We start from the raw sequence: 26,188 nt of genomic DNA on the forward strand, positions 1-26,188 counted from the left end.
GGTGGAGCTGGGGATGAGGGGTTTGGGGTGCAAGAGGGGCTCAGAGCTGGGGCGGGTGGTTGGGGTGTGGGTGAGGGTGCAGGGTGTGGGCTCCAGGAAGGAGTTTGGGTGTGGGAGGGGGCTCAGGCCAGGGGTTGAGGTGTGGGAGGGGGTGCGGGCTCTGTGAATGCGGGAGGGTGTTCTGACCTGGGGTGGGGGTTTGGGTGCAGGAGGGGGTGTGGGCTCTGGGAGGGACTTTGGTTGTGGCAGGGGGCAGGATACAGGCTCTGGGAAAGGGTTCCAACCTGGGGCAGAGGATTTGGGTGTGGGAGGTGGTTCGGGGTGTGGGCTCCAGCTGGGCAGCGCTTACCTCAGGCGGCTCCCGGTCGGTGGCGCAGCGGGGCTAAGGCAGGGTCTTCCTGCCCCGGCTGTGCGCAACTCCCCAAAGCAGTCGGCATGGTCGGCTCCTAGGTGCTGGGGCCAGGGGGCTCTGTGCGCTGCCCACACCTGCAGGTGCTGCCTCCGCAGCTCCCATTGGCCGTGGTTCCTGGCCAATGGGAGCTGCAGAGCCAGCACTGGGGGAGGTGGCAGTGCACAGAGCCCCCCTTATTGCCCCTGTGCCTAGGGGCTGCAGGGACATGCCAGCTACTTCCGGGAGCTGTGCGGAGCCAGGGCAGGCAGGGAGCCTGCCTTAGCCCCGCATGCCACCGACCGGACTTTTAATGGCCCTTGCGCTGTAGTGCAAAGGAACAACAGAGCAACTGATCACTAGTCACGGATATATGTAGACAAGTGCAACATATTGTGACTAGTGTAATCTAGAGAACTGGAACATGGAAATGTCTGGAGCATGGAAAGCGTAGACAGGCAAAGACATTAGAAAAACGCTTGCATTCTTCTTCAAAAGTGGCTGGCTGCAGAGTCAGCCTCAAAGCTCTCTACTAGGGGAAAGGCAGTGCTCCTCCAACATGCTCATTGAAGTAGTTTTATGTCTGCGTGGGCTATGTTTATATGTGGTCACACAGGGAGGTATGGCTACTTACTTATCAGGAAGTTCCTTCCAAAACCCCTGGGTCTGAGCTATCCAGCAGCAATAAAAAAACATTTTGGGTACCTACGCGGGGCCAGATTCATGCTAAGCATGACAAAGACCCATGAAAAAAGAATTCTCATATTATTCCAACTCATAAAACAGAAGGGGCTTGATTCTCCTCTAACTTACACCAATTTTACACGAGTGTTGTTCCACTGACTTCTGTGGGAGTTACTTTCAATTTTCACCACTGTGAGTGAAAGGCAAATAAAGACCAACATGCTCTCTGTGCCACTTAATATGAAGTGTAATGAAGATGGATACACTGCAAAAGAAAAAGCTTAAATTATGAAATGCCTCCACATATTCAGCATATGTTAGACAGCTCAAAGCCTCATTGTTGATATTTTGCCTATACCTGCTGCAAAACAATGTTTTCCTTGTACGCTGGTTGAAAATAAAGGGCTGGATACGCCTTTCACTTCCAGTAGTGTGAATCAGGAATAACTCCACTGACGTCAGTGGAGTGACATTGATCTAAAACCGATGTATGGGAAAGCCAAATCAGGACCCCTGTCTTTTCTTATATGCATATATTTTCCCAGTCTGTCTCATTATGGAGATGCCAGTAGTGATCCCATAGTTAAGGGTGGGTTGACTTTTGCATTTAAACTGAGATTACATTTTGAGAACATAGTACTGTACAATTAGAACAAGTTATGATGATTTGCACCAGCTGTGGAGCTGGTCCAGAGCTGTTTAGTTGAAAGTGATTATCTTTTGTACTTGGGTAATTTATTACTGTAGGGACGTATATTCTAATAAATTATATACATCTCTCAAAGAATTACAGCATCCTTATTGTAGATTGGCTATAATGCAGTAGGAACTTATCAACACTTAGGGGTTGATAAGAACCATAATCTTGTTATTCACATGTGCTTCTAATTGTATTAAAACATTTATCCTCTATAAAAAGGGGAAATGGGCAATGTTATCAGCAATTACTGACAGCCTGTCTTGAAACTGACACTTTAAAAAAATGTACACAGCTTTTCTTGTCAAAAGACAAACCTGATCAACATGGTAATATTTACTGTACTACTCTACGTTTTCCAGTCAATTATACTCCAGTGTAAACATCTTCCATTGTTATAGATTCACAGAAATTACAAGTGGAAATTATCCCTGAGGCCACTTAGCTCACCACACCGATAGTGTGGAGATGCTCCCTACAGGGCATTTTCTAATTTTTTATCTAGTCTCCTATGACAAATGTCCCAAATGATGGGGCCTATACCACTTCCCTGGGTAGAATACTCCACAGCCTTACATATCTCTCAGGAAGTTCTGCCTGATATTCACTCTAACTATTCCCTTTCTCAGTTTCATCACATTGCTTCTGGTTATTTCCTCATGTAGCATCCTTAATACTTCTTCTTTGTCCTTGGAGTTGATTATAACATGACAATTCTTTAGACAGACAAGGAGCAATTCACATCCTGACCGAGAGCTTGCTGACATTAAAAAAAAAGGTACCTAACTGCACTTGGACAATTACATCAGGACTGTGCGCACAAACTGGATATTTACACACACACACACACACACACACACACACACACACACACGATGGTCACTGGTGCCTGAGGTTTTGCAAAGCAGGCCCTTAGTCCTTGCATGTTTACTATAGGATTACAAACTACTCAGAATTAAGAACCCTTTTTACTCTGCAACCACAATAAAAAGTGAGGAGCCAGATCGTGAAGTCCTTCCTCATTTTGGTGAGCACTTCCTCAATTGAGCAGCCCCATTCACTTGAGTGGGATTACTGGTGTGAGTAATTGCTCACCAAGGTGAGTAAGGGCTCTGCAATCTGGGCCTATGTTTATATGTAATTTGGTAGAACTAAGTGGTGACTGCATTAGAAAGTTACAGAGTTCTGCATTTATTCCTAATATGTCTTTAAAAAGGTAATTCAACGGTATTGAGTACACAGAACATTATTAAAGTCAAACATGACTGGGACACACTTCTCCCAATCTACCCTTCAACACTCCATTTCTGTAGGCCAATCAACCTCCCCACTTCTTCAAATCCCTCCTCCCCATCTTTTCCCCCAATCCCACAGATAACAATTTTCTTTAAAAATATAATTATCTAAAAAGGACAGAAAACTAGGACCGGTAGTGACAGTTAAAGTTACTTCTGTGTTGATATTATTGGTTCAGGTGTATTCTCATTTTAAGTACAGGGAATTTGAAACTGGAAGAATCTTTCAAAATAAAATAAACTTGTTCAGTGCAACTACTGTACCAAAATGTATACTGTACCACCAGGCAAGTCCATACCCCAAGCCTCTTCCTTTAGTTACCTCCCACAGCATCCTGTTTTGTGTACTGTCTTTACTCACCACGAAAATCCCCCATACACAACTGTAGTGCTATATATACACCCATGTTTTATAATAATACTCAAAAGTCTGTGTTAAAACATGGACATGATAGGTAAAATTTCAAAAGCACATAAGTGATGTAGGAGCCTAAGCCCCATTTTTAAAAGTAACTTGAGTATTTAAGGCCAGATTTTCAAAGGTAATTAGGAGCATAAAGAGGCAGAGATGCTTTTCAAAAGCTCTTAAGCAGGTTAGGTGCCTAACTACCATTGAAATCAGGAGCCTAAATCTATTGAAAATCAATGGAATTTAGGCTCTTAAGTGCCCAAGTCACTTTAGAAAATGGGATTTAGGCACTTCTGGAAATTTTACCCACAGTCACTAAATTCATTATGTCACAATATAACACACTACCATGGAACAAGAAAATCACTAAAGCCTGAATTAGAGAGAACCATTGTCCTCAGTTAGGAATAAGACTTTCCCCCCCTTAAAATGTGTTTTTTAAATCATCAAGCAAAACGGATTATTTGAAGGCAACAGACCTTTGTGCTGCTGGTCGCAGTTCGAAGGTACATACTGAGCTTGGTTATTGCCTGCCCTAAAATCTATCCTTAATAATAAAATAAACCTACCTTCACAGGTCAGTAAGAAGTACTCCATGTTGTGACTGAATGACGCACTGAAATAAGTACAGTTTTCAATCAAATCACAGGACAGACACTGCCTGTTGAAGTTTCCATTTGTGCTTGCACTGAAAAAGTTAATACATGTACATGAAGGTCAATTGAGCGAGGGTTATCTTGAAACAACATTTTTTTAACTTCATTGCACCGGAAAAAAAGAACATAACTTGTTCAGCATTACTAAGAGACTAGGCATTCTAAATTGCTAAATTGTTGGGGTTTTGGGTGGGTGGAAGTTGCCAGAATTGAAAAGATATTAAAGGGTATTGATGGCTTTTGTGCAAGGCAGGTGATTATGTTAGATGCTACAGCTTTCCAGAAAATGATGGATGCAACTGAACTTTCAATATAAACACAACACATTTTAATTCAGGGAATAGACATGAAACTAGGGATTATTTCTGTGCTAGATGATGTTTATTACAGACAAAGGAGAACTAGAGATCTTTTCTTTAAGAGGCAGTTTTTCTGACTTGCTAGTGGCTACCTCATAGACAGTCCTCTCCCTTCACATTCCAAGAGTGGGTCGTGGAGTGTTAACCACAACATCCAGGTAGAAAGAAAAGATCATGTTTTGCCGGCTTTGTTTTTGAAGTATACAATTTGGCCTGTGTGTGTGCTCACACCATGCTGGTTAAAGTCTAAATAACCATTTATTAACAAATAATAAATAATACTTAGAAGGTCTATAGCACTTTGCAACTTCAAAATGCTTTACAAACATTACCTACCTGACCCTCAGAACACCTCTATGAGGCATGTCAAGATTATTATTCCATTTCACGGGTAGCAAAACTGAAGCAGAGCAGCTGTGTGACTTGCTGAAGGCCACAGGAACGGTCAGTGGCAGAGCTAGGGTCATCACACAGTTGTCCCTGGCTCCCGTTCCTGTGTTCTCTCCAGCTCACACTTTTCTTCATGAGAGGAATCCCAGTGTGATTCACTAACTCAGAATTCACAAACTGAGGGCCAGATCCTCAGCCGATATAAACTGTCATAGCTCCATTGACTTCAATGAGGCTATGACAATTTACATAAGTCAAGGCTCTGTCCTTGACAGTTCACTGCATGAGCCACCTTTAAAGGCTAGTGGGGTACGGCAAGGTGGAAGCAACGTGAATCGTGCCACCGTTTCCTGTGAAGAATTCTCCCTGAATTGAGCTTTCACACTGAGTTTTATTCACGCCCAAACAGACTCAGCATGATTTATTTAATTAAAAAATGCTGAAAGTAGCCTAGCCCCTCACAAAGCCGTGTGAAGAGCAGTGGGCAAATACAGAGGTTTAAGAATTAAATTACTGGTAATTCAGTTTGTTGTAGTCCCTTCCCCGCCTGAGAGAAAAAAACATTACATCATGCTGCAGGATGTAAATATACTGACAATCTCGTATCAAATGAAGCTAGCACTGCCCCCGCCCGCCTTCCCTTCATTGTGGATGCTTCCAAGGCAGGACAAAATACCACAAGATGGGATGAAGGAAGGATGTTAGAAGAGAGGAATACAACAAACGTAACTGTCAGTATGTGCCTCTGTTTCCTCGTCTGTAAAATGAGGATAATAATACTTCCCTCCAGCCCAGAGTGTGAGAATTAATAAATTTGCATTTTCCAGTGCTTAGAAATCTTGCATGAGAAAAAATAAGGCTGGATTCTAAAGCCTCTTGGCAATTGAAACAAGCATTTTCTAGGATGGAATTTTTATTCTTTACTCCTTTTTCCTTCTCACACAGCAATGTATTTATTAGCTGTACTATAGATACCATGTACATAAGCTAACCATTGTTTACCTATTACACCACCATTGAGAACATACTGGAGCCACATGAAATTGCAGAAAAACATTCACAAATGTTCAGCGATTTTGTTCTGCCTGTTTTCAAGTACCAGCACTTCTGTGGTTTGGTTAGATTTCCATACAGACAGTAACATGATTGTGAAAAATACAAATGTATGCAATGATGCAACTTTTTGCAGTGCATAACAATTTTGTTTGAAAATGTTTCCATTTTAATGCGCCATTTGCTTTAGCATGGGACCAATTTCTAACTGGCAATGAAATGAGAAAATGCTCAAATTTCAAGCATTTCAAATTTGGTTGCAAACTCCTTTCCCACTTGATGACATGCTCATATTTATTCCTTAGATTCAATCGGAGAATAAACAATGTCAGTAATGATGGGCACAATCCATTTTCTGTAATGACCTCATTCATAGAGGAATAACTGGAAAATGATCTCTATGAAAGGACTAAAAAACATACCTATATAAGTGTCGCCGTCTTGGTAAATCTTCTGTGCTGAGGAAGTAACTAAAAATACAAAGTACAGTAGTGAGAATTAGAGTTTTGGAAGGGGATTTACAAATATCTTATAAAACAGCATCTCCATCCTCACACCCATCTTTTGAACATTTCCTTGATCTTGTGAAGCAAACTGCAAGGATACGTGACTTCTCCATTTCACTGAATTAGAAAACCAATCAGAAGGGACCTCTCTTCAGCACAGAATCAAGGAAATGTTTGGTAAACTGCACTGCAATTTAAAATAAAAACAAAAATATTTCAATTCTGAAGTATATATGATAGCTGTGCTTCAAGGGGAAAATGCTCCATGCACAAACCTCTGAATTCAGGTATGTAGGCTTGGCTTGACATCAGTAATTGGACAAGGGTGAGGTCTCATTTCTTGGGAGACAGGATTAGGCCGGTAAATGGATCAGGAGGTTGGAATGGAAACAGAATGTCTTTAAAAAGAACAGGAGTACTTGTGGCACGTACTCCTGTTCTTTTTGCGGATACAGACTAACACGGCTGCTACTCTGAAACCTGTCAGAATGTCTTTACTAGCTAAGATAGGGGAGGAACACTCAGGGAACCATTTACAGTGGACAAGATAACAATGAATACAATAAGTCGGGAACATAAAGATGAGGTAAAGAGTGAGTTGTATATAGACAGTGAATGGACAGAGCATGTTGTACAGGGAGTGGTTCCAGCAAAGTGACCAAGCCAATCCCAAAACATTTGATGCAATGTAGTGTGTAAAGGTATATAAAGGAAGGGGGCTTCTGTGTAACTTTGGATGTGTGGTATACCCTGTACCCACCCTCTACGGTCAAGTCTAATCAACTCAGCAAAGCTTCTCTGTATGTCAAATAAAGGAACCTGAGCGTCAAGACGAGAGTCAAACCGAGTTCTGGGGGAACTGAATGGAAGATGTCTCAGAGGCCCCCCCAACATAGTGGTGCTGGGACTCAGATCGGATCAATTCATCTGGAGCAGGGAACATATAGTTTATTATACAGATAGCTTTACTGCCAAGGATCACAACCCATCAGTTTAGCAATGGCATTGGAAGGTTTTAAATTTGAGTAAGCTTCCTGGGCACTGGAGTAGTAGTTAAATCTAAGGGCAAACCTTATGGATTTCCCAGAGAGGTACTGGGGGAGACTGGGTGGGAAAGGAACGCTAACAAATAGTGCTAAATAATAAATGCAGAAAAGAGAAGCAAAGAGCTTGTTATTGCAGGAACTAATCCTGGAAATAAAAGCCCTGTGTAGAGAAGTAAAATAGTTAACCATTATGTGGGAAATTTTGAGAGAGAAAAGAATGGGCTGGAAGAGCACAAAGAGATACATAAGGCATATGCTGTGCAGACTAACAAGGCATGTTTAAAACAAAATAAAAGTGGACATTAGAGAGGTACTTTCAGTACCTATGTAAAAGAATGCTTGGCAGAGAACAGCAGAGGTCTGTTGAATGCCACTGAAATGTTAAAAAATAGGACCCATTGGCAGCCATGAAAAAATTGTATTTAGTTTCTTTTTTTCCTAAGGCAAAGAAAACCCGAATCAAGGCAGAAGTTTCACATGGATTATTTCTAGTGGCTACAACTTTTCAAATGAAATGTGCCAACTTAAGGGATGAGTGTAAAAGGCATAAAAAGCAAATGAAAGTTGTAAAGAAGGAAATAAACTAAATGGAAACAATTCCTGAAAGGTCAGGGAGAAAACAATATCTGTTACCTATTTGCATAAATCCAAAGTAAAAAGCAGCCATCCTTCAAGGACTGTATTTAGTGAGCACAGCTTTGCATGCAAAGTGTACTACATTAAGAAACAAGTGGGAAAAAAAACATTAAAAAATAAGCTTAGAGATGCTGAAAGAATTCAGCTGAGAAATGTGTCACTTTGGAAAATAAGTAAGTGATTTAAAGAAAGAGTGTGAAGTTAAAAGTAGCTTTTGCACAAATGAACACTGCAGAGTTCGGGGGGAATTAAACAGTTGAGGGGTGTGGCAATAAATATAAGTACAGTAACTCCTCATTTAACGTTGTCCCACTTAACGTTGTTTCAATGTTACGTCCCTGCTCAATTAGGGAACATGCTCGTTTAAAGTTGTGCAATGCTCCCTTATAACGTCGTTTGGCTGCCTGCTTGTAAGATTCTGTGGAAGAGCAGCGACTTTACAAGGGAGCATTGCACAATTTCCGCTTCTCCACCTCCTCCCCCTCCCTCCCAGGCTTCCCAGGGTGCTTAGGACTTTCTGGGAGGAAGGGAGGGAGGGGGAGGAGCAGGGAAGCTGTGCATCTCCACTCCTCCCCCACCCTCCCTCCCGCCCTCCCAGAAAGTCCTAAGCGCCGCCAAACAGCTGTTTAGCGGCATTTAGGACTTGGGGGGGGCAGGGGTGTGGCGTGCTCCGGAGAGGAGGTGGAGTGGGGGAGGGAAGAGGTGGGCCTGGAGTGGAACGGGGACAGGAAGAGGCGGGCCTGGAGCATTCCCGGAAAAATCCGAGCCTGTTCTCCTGGGAAGCTGCCGCTGCTGCTGCAAAGGTGCTTCCTAGCGTCCTTGCCTGCAGTGGGCTGTGCCTGTGTGGGGTAAGCCAGGGGCACTTCCCAACCACAGTACAGTACAGTACTGTACAGTATACAGTATAATGCCTTTTGTCTGGCCCCCAAAAATTTCCTTGGAACCTAACCCCCCGCATTTACATTAAATCTTATGGGAAAATTGGATTCATTTAACATTGTTTCACTTAAAGTTGCATTTTTCAGGAACATAACTACAAGGTTAAGTGAGGAGTTACTGTAGTGAAGCCCAACCACCCAAAACCTATTTGAAACTACAATCCAAATTCTCTTTTCTTTTAACAAGTTATTAATTACGAATAACAGAGCTACTTTGAATGGTGCAGCGGCCATTCAAAAACATGACAAAACCTCCAACCATTGAAATCCTATTAAAAAGTTCTGTTTATCTGTGATGTACAATAAATTTTACTAAGAAAGTAAAACAAAAACAGTATGGTGGAGTTTTGTAAGTAAAAAAAAAAAGAGATTAAAATGTGTTAGACTAAAAACAGGTCCAAAGGGTTTAGGGTTAAGACCTATTAAGAAAATATTGTACAAAAATGTTCATTTTATGTATGTATCAGTGTTATTAAATTTTACAGGTCTGCAGGTCTACCTAAAGAATTGTGCCTACTAAAATTTAGTGAAATATAGTTAAAAACTGTTGAAAAAGTTTCTAAACAGAAATGTACACTTTAGAATGGGAGGGCAACTACACCAAAAGAATCTTAATAGGATTGCCACAGGAAGAGGAGTGTTTAAAATTGATGTGTCACTCAGAAACCAATTGTGGGAACATGACCAACCATTTCAACAGAAGATAGCAGCAAAAGTACGGCATCCACTGAATAAGCAAAACCAAAGACTCTCTCTTACTTAATTGGCCTCTCAGAGTTGGTAAGACAACTCCCACCTGTTCATGCTCTCTGTATGTGTGTGTATATATATCTCCTCAATATATGTTTCACTCTATATGCATCCGAAGAAGTGGGTTGTAGCCCAGGAAAGCTTATGCTCTAATAAATTTGTTAGTCTCTAAGGTGCCACAAGTACTCCTGTTCTTTTTGCGGATACAGACTAACACGGCTGCTACTCTGTAACGAAGTTTTGTTAACTGTATATAATATACATAATATTGTAATTGTTTTTAAAGAAGCATGGAATTAAGTCAATGTGTTAAAATAATAATATCATGTGTAATATGTGGGGAATACATACTATGCAAAATAAAAGTGGTCGTAAGTGATATGAAGCAAGAAAACGTGACCTCTTTTTTCACCACAGAAAAGTTACCCCAACAAGATATAAAGCTTTACCGTGCACAGTACCTTTAAATACTTTTTTTTTAACTAGAGGTTTTTAAAAAGCAACCCACCCCTGTTCCTATAACATTTGATCACTTTTGATTCTTTGAACAGCTATATGGCTTCAGGCACCTGAAAAACCCATTGAGAGCCTCTGCTTGAAGAGGGGATTCCAACCGTTAAGGAAGATATAGCCTGAACTTGGGAGGAATGTCATTGTCTAAGCGTCACAGTGACACTGTAGCCAGCTCCATTTCTGTGTGATAAGTAGTGAAAGCACCAGCTTTCTGAGGTCACCCATTACTGTTTCAGGTCCTTGAATTAGCTGCATATGCAAGGGGTGGCCAACTTCAATTCAGAGGACAAAGTCCAGGTTGACATCTCCATGGGGACCAAAGGCCATGAGTTTTACAAGGGTGGTGATGACCCACAGGAGCAGATATTGTCTTAGTGGGGGTGAGGGGGAGGACTGAATAACATAATGGCTGGAGTATCTAATCCAGCAGGTCTATTTCCTATAAACTGGGCTCACCTGAATATGTAGATTTCTCATATTGTGCAGTCAAATCACAAATATTACATGCCTTTAAAACTGCAATGTGAGTAATTATGCCAGCTTAGCCGTTAGCTCACACTGAAGTCAACAGGAACTGCAGGCATTTTTAGCTCCTTTCAGAACTGGGCCCTTAATTATCATTCAGTGTTTAGGATGGGCTTATGCCTTTTGACTCAGTTATTTAGTGCCAATGTGGGATAGTGCTGGAGACAATAGATCATTTTAAATTTAAGAAGTCTAGAATTCAGCATCTTGCATCTCATTGAAACTTTGCCTGAAAGAGCAACTCCACACGATGTGAACTGGAAACCCCTTCAGAGTGCTCTCTTCTATGGTATTTTGCTGAGATTTAGGACAATGGCAAGCACACCAAGAACTGGAACATCACTAACAAAGGATCAAGGTAAAAATGAGGGAAATTGTAAAAACTTGAGGGCAGTTTACCAAGCAGAAATGTTTGTTCATTACAATAGTTTTTGTGTGTGTCAAACAGAATTCTTTCCAAGACTAGGAGGACTAAAAAGAGCAAAGCCAGCCAATGAACACAGAACTCTCTCTTCAAATTTTGAATCAAAAGTTGTTGAAGAAGAAACATAGCAACACACACACACACATATATATATGTAAACCAGGCTTCTTTCTGTGTGTCAAATATCAAAATGAGATTGATTATTAAACACACAAAGTCAGTGGTAGGGGAGGGAACAAATCAAGGCAAGACTTCACTGAAACACTAGATTGTAAACTAGAGATTAAGCTACGAACAGATGTAGCCAGCCCTCTCCTGCTGTCTGTACATCTAGCTGTTCATGCGCACAAACTGCTTTCAAGATGGCTCCTGTAGACTAGCTAACTCGAGAGCAGAACTAAAAGATGAAAGTCTGTTTTGTTTGCTACTTACACCGACTTCTTTACTTACATTTTATGTCTCTTTTCATCATATGCCAAAATCTTTGTCACATCCCAATCACCAGATGTAATGGACTGTAAATTATCACTGCTGCTATTGGGCTGCCAAAAAAAAAAAAAAAAAGTGTGTGTTTTCTTTTTTTCTGAAAAGACGACACTTGAACAAGACTAAAAAAACTTTATTTTTATTTCTCAAAACATGAAGCCCTCGTGACTCCTCCATGACTTGTTAAAAGTAATCACTAATTTGTGGTTCTCCCCAAAGTATTGCTATGAATGTGCAGACATGCTTAAATATACTGAATCAGATTCATCTCTGGCACAACTCCATTGATGATAATGGGATTAATTGGGCGCAGCATAAAGAATACAGATGGAAGTCTTTTCCTGTGATCCTCTTCTGCCCATGAGTTCTGGATAATAACCTCGGATGATTGTGCAGAGAGCCACTTATTTAGGAATAATGGAGGAGATGCTTGTTTAAAAAAACCCCCAAAAGTGACATTCTTTGAATTTTGCTTGAAATGTGAAGACCTTTTAATTATAAATCTAAGCAAACTGCGTCATTTGAAACTCTTGTTCCTCCTATGCATGCCTGAAATGCTACTAGCATTTAGCCCATTTAAGGTATTCATCCTTATGGTCAGAGGGATTAAAATTCTCCATAGACACCTTGCCATATCTTGGGTCTCAACACAGGTATTATGTTCATGCATGTACTAGTCAGCACTGACAAAGATTAACAAAGGTTGTTTCACCTGTGACGATGACATGGCAATATGGTAGAACTTTCCTCGCCCCCCCTGAGGAATGGCTCGGATGAAGAAAAACTTCCGTCCGTCTTTGGAAAATATTGGCTCTTCATTCTGTAAATGTCAATTGAATAGGTTTAATCATCACTAGTTAGGGCTTCTTGGTGTTTTTTAAAAACTGTTCAACACTGCAAAAAATGGAGGACTTCTAACAACCACTTAAATAAACAGCCCTCTCAAAACAGAGAAAAATGAGCCCTGAAATTCTGAAACCCCCCCTCCCCCCCCCCCCTTTTTTTTTTTGTATCTCCTGAGTAGCAGTCATCTTTCAGCTAGCCTCTTGTGGAATTAAAGGGAGACAGACAGTAAGGAAGCACTCTTGGCTTCAAAGGCAATATCCATTTGTGAAGCACAGAAAAACCTACATGCCTACAGAGAAGTTTGTCTGGGGGCAACCGGAATGAAGCGCTTTAATAAACACAGACTTAGCAGTGTGTGCCTAGCAAATCTTGTTTACTCAGCTGGAAAAACTGCATTGGGCTGTGTATCATTCCACATACATTTCCTTAAAGAAACATCACCAACCTGTCCTTCAGAGTCTAAGTCCTGTCTCCTTCCCTACCTTCTCACAGATGATTAATTCACAAAATTATTTACAAGGGGGGGGGGAGAGAATAAAAAGAAAGAAGGTCTTTTAAAACTGTCTTTGCTTCAAGGCTCCCAGGTGAACCTGGTGATTGATTTTCATCCCATTATTATAACTTTCAGTCAGAGAGAGACAAGGTGCTAGGTATGGAAATCAAACACTGCAGGCAGCAACTAGTTCGTTTCTGAAGACTGCTTTGTTTTCTTTTCTGCTGTAGGAATCCATGGGTGGCTGGGACCTTTCTACTGTGGGGAGATAGTTGTGTAGCAGACTACCAGGGAATGCAGAAGACTTTGACATATATGATACCTGAGGGTGGCAAAAATCATTAGCTTGATATATCATGGCATTCGGCTGGTTGCACCTCCTTTGTTCTAGCTCTTACTGGTAGACAGGCTGGTTACTAAAGTACAAAATTTAATCTCTCCAAAGTGCATATTGAATGAATTTAGGAAGAAATCTGAAGCCTTCCTTCCCATCAGATGTTGCTTAGAGTACGAACAAGGCTCTGCCATCCCTGTCTATCCTGGGGCACTCTTTGCATATTCAGTATGCTGTTAAGTCCTATAAGTTTCCCCCTCTCCGAGTACTGTTCAATGGAGCAATTCTTTCTGTCGGCCCCTTGTGTGTTCCACAAGCCACCCAATGGACACACCTGCCATGGCAGATATTCTGGTCTCATTCTTAACACATGTCAAAACACCAAGCAGAACCAACCAAGATCAATAATAACAACTTGATCATACTGGGGATTGTGTTAATGTTATAGATTAATTATTTGCATTAACAACAAATGAATCCATTTTACTTTTTTTTTAATGCTGCCACAGCATTCTTGCTTTATTTTACTTTGCTCCTCGTCATTCATTAATTATTTCACTTTCTATTAGTGTTAGATTTACAGAGTCTACATTTTTGGCCTAACCTGCCAGGTTTCCTTTTATTTTTCCTTCCTTACCTGTCTAGAACATTGTAAAAGTACGACCATCTCTCACTTGGCAAAATTTCATGAAATAAGTCTCACCTGTTTCTTATAGTTTCTAGAACTTTAAGTATGAAAATCTTTATGACTATTTCCAGAGGCATGCTAAGAAGATAAAAAAAACCACTGGCAAACTACTATCATGCCATGGGCCAAATTCTATGCTGGTGTAAACTGGCACACTTTGACTGTAGTCAATAGAGCTGTACCAATCAATAAAGGTACATAATTTGTAGTATTTGTATAAATTTGTACTATTGTAGCAGCATTTCTCTTGGCAGTGGAAGTAGACTTTGTACAGACTGGTGTAACAGATTACTTGAATCTATTTCCAGGTATACAGAAAAGTCATACATCAGACAAATGATTACTGGTCTTCATCAGTACTCCTCTGAGGTTATGAGCGGTCTGTTTGTTGTATCTGCTGGTGGAAAAACTCCCTTAATATAGTCAGGTTTTTTTAAGAACCTGTAGTTGTGTTACAGAGACTCAGTATGGACACATACAAAAAGAGGCCACTGGGCCAGAGATTTTTGGGATATAATCTTCTTATTGTATAGAGCAGCACTAAGGATCTTGAAAACAAACCTGGCCTGAGTTAAAGCTGATGTGTGCAATATTTTCATCTTATTAATATAAAGAGCAAAAATGAACTGGAAGGAGATGCATTTTAGGTTCACACCGTCTAGTATAAAAATACTAAAATTGGCATTGAAAGAAAAATTAGCATGGTGCAGATGAAAATAAAAAGTAAAATTAACTCTGGATGCAACCATTTTCAGGGAGCAAGGCTAACTGGGGGGAGGAAGAATTCACTCATTCATTAAGAGGCAGGGTGAACCAGAGAACAGGGGCCTTGACCAGGACTTGGGAGAGTGAGGTTCCATTCCTTGGCTTGCTACTGACTTGCTGTGTGACCTCAGGTAAGATACTTCACCTCTGTCTTTCCCTCCCACCCTTTGTCTCTTTACACCACAAACCCTTTGGTGCAAGGACTATCTCCTACTATTTCTGTGTACAGTGCCTAGCACAATGGGACGCCAATCTTAGCTGTGGCCTCTAGGTGCTACCATACTAACTAATTATAATAATTCTGCATAGAGATCAGTGGAGAAAAGCAGGGAGCTTTGAAAGCCAGTTTAAGTAAGGGTCAATGTGTATTTATTTATTGGTACATATAGTTTCGTTTTGAATGAATTTGCTCTTGTTCATTTTATAGGCAAAGGGTCGAGGAGTTTCACACAGAAACAGATAATCTGAACTACCCTGTCCGTCTCCTATAACTCCTATGATGCCCTCCCTGCTCCCTTTACACTCTTCAGGACAGTCCTGCCATTTGTCTGCTTGACCCAGCTCACCCCTGGGTCCCACAATGAATAATTTCACCATGTGGGTTTGAGTGAGATTTCATTTTTGTTGGGTATATACAGTATCTCACTAATTCCCAGCATGATGGCCCCATGAATTATTTTCATGCCAAGAATGGCAGCTTTCAGTAGCAGTGACGGTATGGGACTCTCACAGATGAGTGTGGCTTTTTAACCCTTTGCAGTTCACCTTTCAGTGAGATTGTGGATTTGGGGAATTTGCTGAAATGTCTGTATTGTGGTTTAATATCAGTGAGAACCATCCCCATCTCTGAAGCCAGAGGGTCCACCCCCAACAATATTAGAACACAACATAAATACTCTGATTAACCGGGTAGCATGTGTGTGTCTATGTGTAGCCCTGCTCTCTACAAGATGGATTCAGCTAAGTGCCATTAGCCCCATGCTGCTCACACCAAACAGGGATTCCCCTTTAGCTCAGGCAGGAGGGGCCTATGCTTTTTGAATCATGAGGCTCTGAGTTCTATCCCCGCTGTGCACCATGGTCACTAGGAACTTGAAGGCGATAGCAGTGCGGCAGTAATGAAGTCCAAGGTAGCTAGGCATTTTTTATACTTCATCGGTTCTAAATGCAAAATCCTCACTGAAAGTTGAGTGTAAAGGGTTAAAAAGCCAGACTCGTTTGTAAGGTTCCCAGAGTACTGGAGTTATTGAAAAATGTAACTGATGCTGCATATTAACTACCTGTGAGAGAACCATTGCTGGGGCCATCTTGCCATGGTGATGGGAACCAGGGAGGTTGAATGAGATTTTCAGTATCTCACTGTAACACACAACAACATTCTTCATTATAGGACCAAGGCTGAGCTGAGGCAGCTATGGAAATAGGAGGACTGGTGTGAAGAGTGCAACCCCAGGGGAACAAAATCAGGGGTGGACCTGTGCTCAGCCAAAGTAGGAGGTGTTGTCAGTTCTCTATCTCTATGTAAAACTCTTGGCTTGAAATTCTGGTCCCATTGAAGTCAATATGGTCAGGATTTCACCCTGGATTCCATTTGCCTATTTTAAAAAGTTAAATTTAAAACAAAGTTATATTACAAGAAATAAGTACATAAACCACCACTGAAACTCATTGAAAACCAGCCTTCAGAGGTACCTGCTTTTCCCATTGCTTTCTCTACAGAATGAATTTCTCCCTTTGATTGTTGCCCTTGCTTCCAGGAAATGAGTGTCTTGTTGGAGTTAGGTAAGGGCTATCTAGAGAACATTATAACGTTCATATAATAATAATTATTTCCTGCTGGAAGAACAGACTCCGCTGAAGGTAAGGATTCTGACAGCGGGGAAAGACTCCATCATCTCTCCACTGCTGGAGCCTTTCCCTGCCAGGGTACAGACTCCGGCAGTGGGTAAAGACTTCGGCAGCAGGGAGGCAGTGGGGAAAGGCTCTGACAAGGGGTAGGCAGTGGGGGAAGGCTCAGCCTTTCCCTGCTGCCTCCCCCCTGCCAGAGCCTTTCATTGACTTGTGCAGCTACACACCACAGTGTGGATGCAGCTACACATGCCTTTCATGCTGCCAAAAGTGGTGTATAGTGTAGACTTATGAGCCTAAGTATCATTTTCAAAAGTAACTTAGGCACTAAGTCACTTTGATTTTAAAACACAACTTAGGTGCTTTTGAAAATGTTACTCTTTGGCTCCTAAACATCTAAGTGACTTCTGAAAATGGGACTTAGACTCCTAAGTCACTTAGATCCTTTCTGATAATTTGACCTTTGATCATTTAAGTGCAACGGGTAGAATTCACCCTGTGCGGAGGGCCAGCAAAAGGCCAATACACCACTTAAATCCAATATAAGCCCCAAAATAAGGCTTAATCAAGGACTTCAGTAGGGGACAGACCATGTGCTGGCTCTCTGGAATTTCACCCAACACTTGTTTTTCAGGTTGTTTAAATCCACGTTCAACATATGCTGGAATTATGTTTCCAGCCACTGTGGTCTGCTAGGTAAGAAGTCTCAGATACATTAGGTGAAGATGCTCCTTACTTCAACAAGAAGAGCTTGTATATTCTGTTAAGAAAATCCCTTCTATAATATGAACTATCATGATATCAAAGTACCACTTGGAATTCCAAAAATAAGCTTTTTCTCTTGCGGGGAAAAACATTTGAAAATATAATCACGAAAAGAAGATCACTGTTACCTGTCTGTGTAGCCAGGCTTCACTTTCATCTTCATGTTTCTAAAATGAAACGACATAATTAAAGAGTTTGCATGGGTTACATTTTGTTCATCAGTGCAGAAAGCAGTTTGACTGAATTTGAACAGGGGTGAACAAGCAGCGAGAAACTGTTCAAGCATGCTGTTTCAGAATGTAATCTTGGGCTGCTCTTCTTGTCCTCTATTGTTGCTCTCTGATAAACAAGCAAGTGAGCATATGGGAAGGTATGTTATCCTACTGCCAAAAAACGGAATCCCAACAGATACATTACTCCCTAAAGAAAGATAGCAATGTAGTTGTTGTTACACTGTTCCCAGCAACTTCGTGTGGGGCCTTGTCTACACATAGCATTTGCACTGACTTTAACTATACTAGTTCAAAAACTGAACTAGTTAAATTGGTGCATCCCCATAGTGTGGATGTAATTATACTAGTTAAAAGTTATTTATATGTTGGTACTGAAACAAACTATAGTGATATACATGTCTTTATGCCTGTATAAAAGTGCCCACATTAGGGAATTGCAGCAATTTAATTAAATTGGTAGAAAACTGTGTATAGACAAACCCATGTATATTTCTATTGAGCTCAGATGTTAAAAAGGACACCCAAGTTAAAAATAGTAGGGGTGTGTGTGTGAGTGAGTGCGTGACAGAGAATGCACCTACATTCTCTCTCCCTATATATAAATACACATATATATTGTACAGATAGGACTGGATTGTGCCTAGCTTTTCTGTAGGGGGCCACAATCAGCCCATACCCCTTGCACAGTAAATATTGTATATGTCTCTTATATTCTATCTATACATAAAGTTCTGTGTGTCAGGTGACCCACTTTCAGATAAAAGGATATTCTCCCCCGGGGGATTACAAACACGGAAGGTCAAACAATCTTCTTTTAAGTGTCTTTCCTACCTTTGTGCAGACTCCAGTGGTAGCATCACACAGCGTCAGGATAGAAACGTTCTGTGCTCTGTTCAGCCAATTTACTGCCACTTTGGTGCTTGTTGCCCATTTCACCATGGTTATGTAATAGTCCCTGAAACATGTAAATGCACTCAGTTATCATTGCTGCAGTGATCATTTACATCAGTATCGTACGTGCAAGAGATACTAATGCCACCGTATTTTGCAGCTCAGCAGATCACTGGGGTTTGTGGATCGTACTGTGACTGGACAGGAAAGGAAAAGTCTATTGTTATTAGAACATTTCTGTCTTGATCTTTCTAGGGCTAGTTATGCATTCATATGAACACCTGAAAATGGCATTTTTAGGGCTATGCATGTACCTACAACTTCCCACTCTGCTTGCCAGCTGTGAAAATAGAGGGGTCAGATCTACTAACACAGCATCACACATGTTATTCAGAACCTCCCAAGAATGGGTGGAAAGTGCATTGGGCTACATAGCCAAGCATACGTGACCAAAGAAACAAATTACATGGACTATTTCTACTCTCATATAGAACTACTGGCCTTTAAATATGCATATTAGTTAAAATGTCTCTTAGGGTCTGGGGAGGAATAGAAAGAGATGGCTTATAGATTCTGGTGACTGGCCCAAGAGGTCTGACCCAACTAAGGAACAAACTAATCCCCCATTCAAACAGACCTCTACAACCAGTATGAAACTATAGTGGCTTAGTAGTGGAGCCATGCTGAAAATAAACCAGTTTTACGGAGTGGAAAATCAGACTGTAGGCGTTTAGCACAGCAAAGATTTGTATAAAGAAGCCAATGGAGCTGCACCAGTTTAGATTAGAACCTGGCCCACAACCTCTGTCACCATCTTCTTGTTACTAAACGTTTACATTATGGTAGCTCTTCGGGAGCACAACCAGTTTGGGTCCCATTGTGCAAGGTGCTGTTCAAACATATAATAAAGGACAGCCCCTGCCCCAATGAGCTTATAAAAGACAAGGTGCAACAGCTGGATGATACAAACAAGCAGGCTGGGGAGGAATGGACGAGATGTGTAAACAAATACCCATAATAGGAGGTGCAAATTCTTAGCCAGTTAGTGGCAGCATCACAACTCTCCATCTTCAGTCACAGAGGGATTAATCTAAAGGGGGAGACTCTTGCTGAACTGACAAATGTAGAGATATAATAATATAGTGGAGGAGTGTGCGGGCCAAAAGCACCCTTAAATTATAATACAATGACTTTTCATAGTGTGCAGTCTATAAAATTTTTATTAGTTCATTTGTTTGCTATAAAATATGTATAAGGAGTTGTTGCTCTCATTGGGATTAATGTGCTGAGTCACTAGAGAGTACTCTGTATTCTGGCAACGATTCCCATACAAAGTGCAGAGAAAGGGCGAAAGCAACAAAGATCTGTTTGTCTAGCAAAATAACAAGCTGGAAATTAATTTTGTAGCTTTCAGCAATATTTAGAGCATGAATTTGGCTGGGGAAAAAACAAATGAGTTCAGCTGCATGCACAATGCTGGAAGACAGGGCACCTTTGGGCAAGGTAATAGTGTCCTGGAAATTCAGTGGCTGAAATAAATTGTGATTTTACTCAATATCAGCAGTAGCATATTCCCTAGGCAGGGGGAAAATGGTCATGCAAAAATAAATTGTGTTAAAAAAATAACAGTCAGCAGCAGGTTTGGCAACAAATAAACATATAAATAAAAATATAAAAAAAAGCAAGAGTAACTATTCATTTAGGACAAATTGTTGATTGGAGCATTTTTCCGTAACTCCTGTTGAGAATCTGAAGTAAATAATGTAGTGCCCATCTTTAAAAAAGGGAAGGAGGAGGATCTGGGGAACTACAGGCCAGTCAGCCTCACCTCAGTCCCTGGAAAAATCATGGAGCAGGTCCTCAAGGAATCAATTTTGAAGCACTTTGAGGAGAGGAAAGTGATCAGGAACAGTCAGCATGGATTCACCAAGGGCAAGTCATGCCTGACTAACCTAATTGCCTTCTATGATGAGATAACTGGCTCTGTGGATGAGGAGAAAGCAGTGGACGTGTTATTCTTTGACTTTAGCAAAGCTTTTGATACGGTCTCCCACAGTATTCTTGCCAGCAAGTTAAAGAAGTATGGGCTGGATGAATGGACTATAAGGTGGATAGAAAGCTGGCTAGATCATGGGCTCAACGAGTAGTGATCAATGGCTCCATGTCTAGTTGGCAGCCGGTATCAAGTGGAGTGCCCCAAGGGTCAGTCCTGGGGCCGGTTTTGTTCAATATCTTCAATAATGATCTGGAGGATGGCGTGGATTGCACCCTCAGCAAGTTTGCAGATGACACTAAACTAGGAGTGGTAGATACGCTGGAGGATAGGTATAGGATACAGAGGGACCTAGACAAATTAGAGGATTGGGCCAAAAGAAATCTGATGAGGTTCAACAAGGACAAGTGCAGAGTCCTGCACTTAGGACAGAAGAATCCGATGCACTGCTACATACTAGGGACCGAGCGGCTAGGCAGCAGTTCTGCAGAAAAGGACGTAGGGGTTACAGTGGACGAGAAGCTGGATATGAGTCGACAGTGTGCCCTTTTTGCCAAGAAGGCTAAAGGCATTTTGGGCTTTATAAGTAGGAGCATTGCCAGCAGATCGAGGGATGTGATCATTCCCCTCTATTCGGCATTTGTGAGGCCTCATCTGGAGTACTGTGTCCAGTTTTGGGCCCCACACTACAAGAAGGATATGGAAAAATTGGAAAGAGTCCAGCAGAGGGCAACAAAAATGATTAGGGGGCTGGAGCACATGACTTATGAGGAGAGGCTGAGGGAACTGGGATTATTTAGTCTGCAGAAGAGAAGAATGAGGAGGGATTTGATAGTTGCTTTCAACTACCTGAAAGGGGGTTCCAAAGAGAATAGATCTAGACTGTTCTCAGTGGTAGCAGATGACAGAACAAGGAGTAATGGTCACAAGTTGCAGTGGGGGAGGTTTAGGTTGGATATTAGGAAAAACTTTTTCAGTAGGAGGGTGGTGAAGCACTGGAATGGGTTACCTAGGGAGGTGGTGGAATCTCCTTCCATAGAGGTTTTTAAGGCCAGGCTTGACAAAGCCCTGGCTGGGATGATTTAGTTGGGGATTGGTCCTTCTTTGAGCAGGGGGTTGGACTAGATGACCTCCTGAGGTCCCTTCCAACCCTGATATTCTATGATTCTATGTTAAATTTTGATGTCACACAAGCTGGCTGGGATGTAACATCTAAAGCTCTTATCTTAGAAACAACACATATTAGTTCAGGTCCAATATTGTCTCCCTTGCAAAAAAATAAAGATGGGAGTGGAACCTCAAATTCCCTCCTTATCACTTACCTCTGCCACATTGCCTACAGAACACGACCAGCTGGCAATCTATCTAAGTACTTATGTGGCCTCCATTTCCATAATATCTGAGCAACTCCCTGTGAGGTAGGGAAATGCTATTATCCCCATTTTACAGGTGGGGGACTGAGATACAAGGAGACTAAGTGACTTGCTCAAGGTCACACAGGAAGTTTGTAGTTGAGCATGGAATTGGCCCTGGGTCTTCAAAGTCCCATGCTAAGCACTTGATCATATTTCTTCTTACTTAACAACTAGGCAAGTGGCAAACAAACTCCTGTTTAGTGTTCAGGATTCCTCATTTCTCCACTTGCATTATTGAGTCCCCCACCTGACATTTGTCCGTTTATCCACCTAGTCCATCCTATCACAATCCTAGATTGTGAGCTCACAAGGGGAGGGATCATCTTTTTATTGTTGTCTGCACAGCACCCAGCACAATGGGGCCCCGATTCTTTATTGTAATACAGATGGAATGGTAATAAACACCAATAATAATGAATTTCATTTGTTCTCACAGGAAATTCTCCTGAAAGGCTTAGAACTCTTTCAGGAGATATTTGGAGCCCTTTGAGGAGGATCACATCGCTTCTCATAGCACAGATCATCTCACTGTTTCATTATGAGACATTTACATTCCCATAACTACATGTATGGTTTGCAGCTAGGAATCAAAAATCCAAATTGTGCATGCACATAATAATAGGGATATCAGCCATCACAAAAAACGGTGAAATGTTGCTTGGCAAAATGACATACAACCTTCAATTTTGTGATCTCAAAGCATGTGCAGTCAGTTCCTATCTCAGATCCTAGTTACTGGGCTCCTTTCTTAGTAGCTTATTTGTTGATGACCTGTGCAAGGGCCAGATGCAATCAGTCTCCGCACTCAAGTTTCTGCTCTTGTAATACACCACTGAGGCACACTTATGGGGTAGATAGGAGATGGGACCATTGCCCTGCTCCCAGGATAACTAGCTGATGGATCAGGCTACATGCTACAGCTGGTTTAAAGTTTTTCATCCAAATATTTTTTTTGTTATGAGCTTGCTTTGCAACAACAAAATATTTTTATTTTGGTCCAAATTTTCTGGCTTTTCAACAAAAAACAGACACCAAAATTTTCTAGGCCCATTTTTTTTGTAACATTGTTCTGTTTTTGGTAAAAATATTCAGTCTTCAAGTTTTGAAAGCCACTTTTTTTTTTTTTTTACCAAAACTTGAATTTTTTTAACAAAAACAGTATTTGGAAACTAAACCTTTTCTTTGATCCATTTTGGTTTTTAGTTGTAAAAAATAAATAATTTTGAGGGGGTGGAAACTTCAGGGGAAAAAAAAGAAAATTTCTCAAAATTCCTGTGGAAAATAATTTGCATTTTTACTACTAGCTCTTCCAGTTGCCTTGAGGAGAACCCCACACTAAGAAGATCCCCCCGCACACCAGGAAGTGCCACTTGTGACGTTGTGCAGTCTATATGGTTTTATAAAAACTTGATAATAAGTCAATATAATGTAACTGGGATAGTTTTAGAGAAAATATGGTAATAAGTGAATATAACGTAACTGGGATATGCTTCATGCAAAAGGTCTCTTGTAAGGTATCATTACAAAGCTTATAATCTACTGAGTATGATCATCTGATTTGTATAAATGTACCGCTCTTGTATCTAAAACTAGAAATATAAAATGTAACTCTGAGGGCCTATTGTAATTATGTAAAGTGTGGGCCATTAATGATGGTTTGGAATCTTGATGACTCCCATTAACCAGGACCATTGTCTGCAGATGGTTGTGTTTACCTGTTAGTCTTCCTGTATATGTGTGTGCTGGCAAGTGGGCAATGATCACATGTCACCTGAACTGGAATCCATCTTTAACCTGGTGCTTTTCCAGTGAGGGGGGGTGGAAACCCAGAGGGACAAAGGGTTCCCGCCTTATGCAAAAGATATATAAAGGGGTGGAATAGAACAAAGGGGAGAGAGGAGCCATCATGAAGAATCTCCTAGCTATCACCTGAGCTGCAACAAGAGCTGTACCAGGGGAAAGAATTGTGCCCAGGCCTGGAAGGTGTCCAGTCTGAGAAAAAACTTACTGAAGCATCTCTGAGGGTGAGATTATCTGTATTCAGTTTGATTAGGCATAGATTTGCGCATTTTATTTTATTTTGCTTGGTGACTTACTTTGTTCTGTCTGTTACTATTTGGAACCACTTAAATCCTACTGTCTGTATTTAATAAAATCACTTTTTATTTAGTAATTTACTCAGAGTATGTATTAATACCTGGGGGAGCAAACAACTGTGCATATCTCTCTATCAGTGTTATAGAGGGCGAACAATTTATGAGTTTACTCTGCATAAGCTTTATGCAGGGTAAAACGGATTTATTTGGGTTTAGACCCCATTGGGAGTTGGGCATCTGAGTGCTAAAGACAAGCACACTTCTGTGAGCTGTTTTCAGGTAAACTTGCAGCTTTGGGACAAGTGATTCAGACCCTGGGTGTGTGTTGGAGCCAGACGGGAGTGTCTGGCTCAGCAAGACAGGGTGCTGGAGTTCTGAGCTGGCAGGGAAAACAGAAGCAGGGGTAGTCTTTGCACATCGGGTGGCAGCTCCCAAGGGGGTTCCTGTGATCTAACCCGTCACACCACTGACTGCATATATCTAAGTGAATCGATTGAATGTATGTTAGGTTTATTTATACCTACTTCTCTGTTTGTAGATCCTTGTGAGAAACACTCCCTTCCTCCCTGAAACTCTTTTCAGTGACTTTGGGCATGGCTACACTTGCAGATGTAGAGCGCTTTGAGTTAAACCAGCCTTTGTAGAGCGCAGTACGGAAAGCGCTGCAATCTGTCCACACTGACAGCTTCAAGCGCACTGGCATGGCCATATTTGCGGCACTTGCAGCGGCATTGGGAGTGGTGCATTATGGGCACTATCCCAGCATGCAAGTGACTGCAACGTGCTTTTAACATGGGAGGGGTAGGGTGGAGTGTGACAGGGAGTGTGTTGTGTGTCTGTGGGGGGAGAGAGAGTGAGTTTTTGGGGGGCTGAGAGCATGTCAGCATGCTGTCTTGTAAGCTCAGACAGCAGCAGACCCCCTCTCTCCCCCCCGCCTCTCTCTCTCTCACACAGCATTCCACAGTAATGGCTTGCATGCCGGCTGTCCGAAATGGAGCTTTGAAAGGGCATTTCCGCATTCCTACAGGTGTTCAAAACAATGACAAGAGTGGCCGCTTGACTTAAGGGGATTATGGGACGTTTCCAGAGGCCGATCAGAGCGCAGTAATGCAACACCTCGTTCACACTTACGCTCGGGCGTTGTAGCCAAGGCGCAGCAAACGTTATTCCTCTCGCCGAGGTGGAGTACCAGCAGCGCTGTAGCTGCGGAGTCAGAGCGCTCTGCATGCCTTGCCAGTGTGGACGGGGAGTGAGCTAGTGCGCCCGGGGCTCCTTTATTGCACTGTCACTCGCAAGTGTAGCCAAGCCCTAAGACCCGGTCTACACTATACCATTGAGTTGACCAAGCTACATTGCTCAGGGGTGTGAAAAATCCACATCCCTGAGTAACCTTACCTCCGGTGTTGACACCGCTAGGTCAACAGAAGAATTCCCCCGTCGACCTAGGTATCACCTCTCAGGGAGATGGATTACCTATGCTGATAGGAGAACCCCTCCTGTCGGCATAGGTAATGTCTACGCTGAAGCACTACAGCCGCAATGATGCAATGTTTCAAGTGTAGGCAAGCCCTAATTCTACAGGAGATCCCCACTGTCTGGTCCAATGAAATGCAATCACACTAAGCCCCTCATTTCAGAAAAATATATACATAATGAAAATGTACCCCTGAGTCTAGCAGCACCACTTGTACTATGATCTGGAAATGTTATGTTTTTGATGAAATACATAGAGTCATTAATTATGGTATATTTTGCATCATTGTATAATATCAATTATATCAAATAAATTATTTTAATCCATGATTAACCCCACACTACACATATTTATTAGAGTACTAAGATACTGCAGTTCTATAAACTGTCTCAAGCTGTTATAACAATACAACTATGTTAAAGAATTTTAGCTTGCACCTCTTTGCATACAGACAATGCTATTTCCCAATCAGCAGTCCAACAGAAAAATGACAGTAACAATGGTCTTAAGGTAACACATTATACTGAGCCATTGCTTGATACATGCAAATTTGAAATTGTTTTTTACAAGACAAGTCCTGTTCTACATGTTT

General features: G+C 41.5%; 1 protein-coding gene across 2 annotated transcripts in view; it reads right to left on the bottom strand.

Annotated features, from left to right (window-relative positions):
* Nucleotides 1-26,188, bottom strand: part of DPP6 (dipeptidyl peptidase like 6) — a 607,069-nt gene that overhangs the window by 49,723 nt on the left and 531,158 nt on the right. For both annotated transcript variants that reach the window (XM_065398031.1, XM_065398032.1), the window contains 6 exons: nt 18,559-18,682; nt 17,623-17,661; nt 12,468-12,575; nt 11,720-11,811; nt 6,354-6,401; nt 4,043-4,161 (listed from right to left, as the gene is read on the bottom strand). In XM_065398031.1, coding sequence (XP_065254103.1) covers nt 4,043-4,161; nt 6,354-6,401; nt 11,720-11,811; nt 12,468-12,575; nt 17,623-17,661; nt 18,559-18,682 — 530 coding nt within the window. The remainder of the gene's footprint in view (nt 1-4,042; nt 4,162-6,353; nt 6,402-11,719; nt 11,812-12,467; nt 12,576-17,622; nt 17,662-18,558; nt 18,683-26,188) is intronic.

The sequence above is a fragment of the Emys orbicularis genome, chromosome 2 (assembly GCF_028017835.1).
Source record: "Emys orbicularis isolate rEmyOrb1 chromosome 2, rEmyOrb1.hap1, whole genome shotgun sequence".
Lineage (NCBI taxonomy): Eukaryota > Metazoa > Chordata > Testudines > Emydidae > Emys > Emys orbicularis.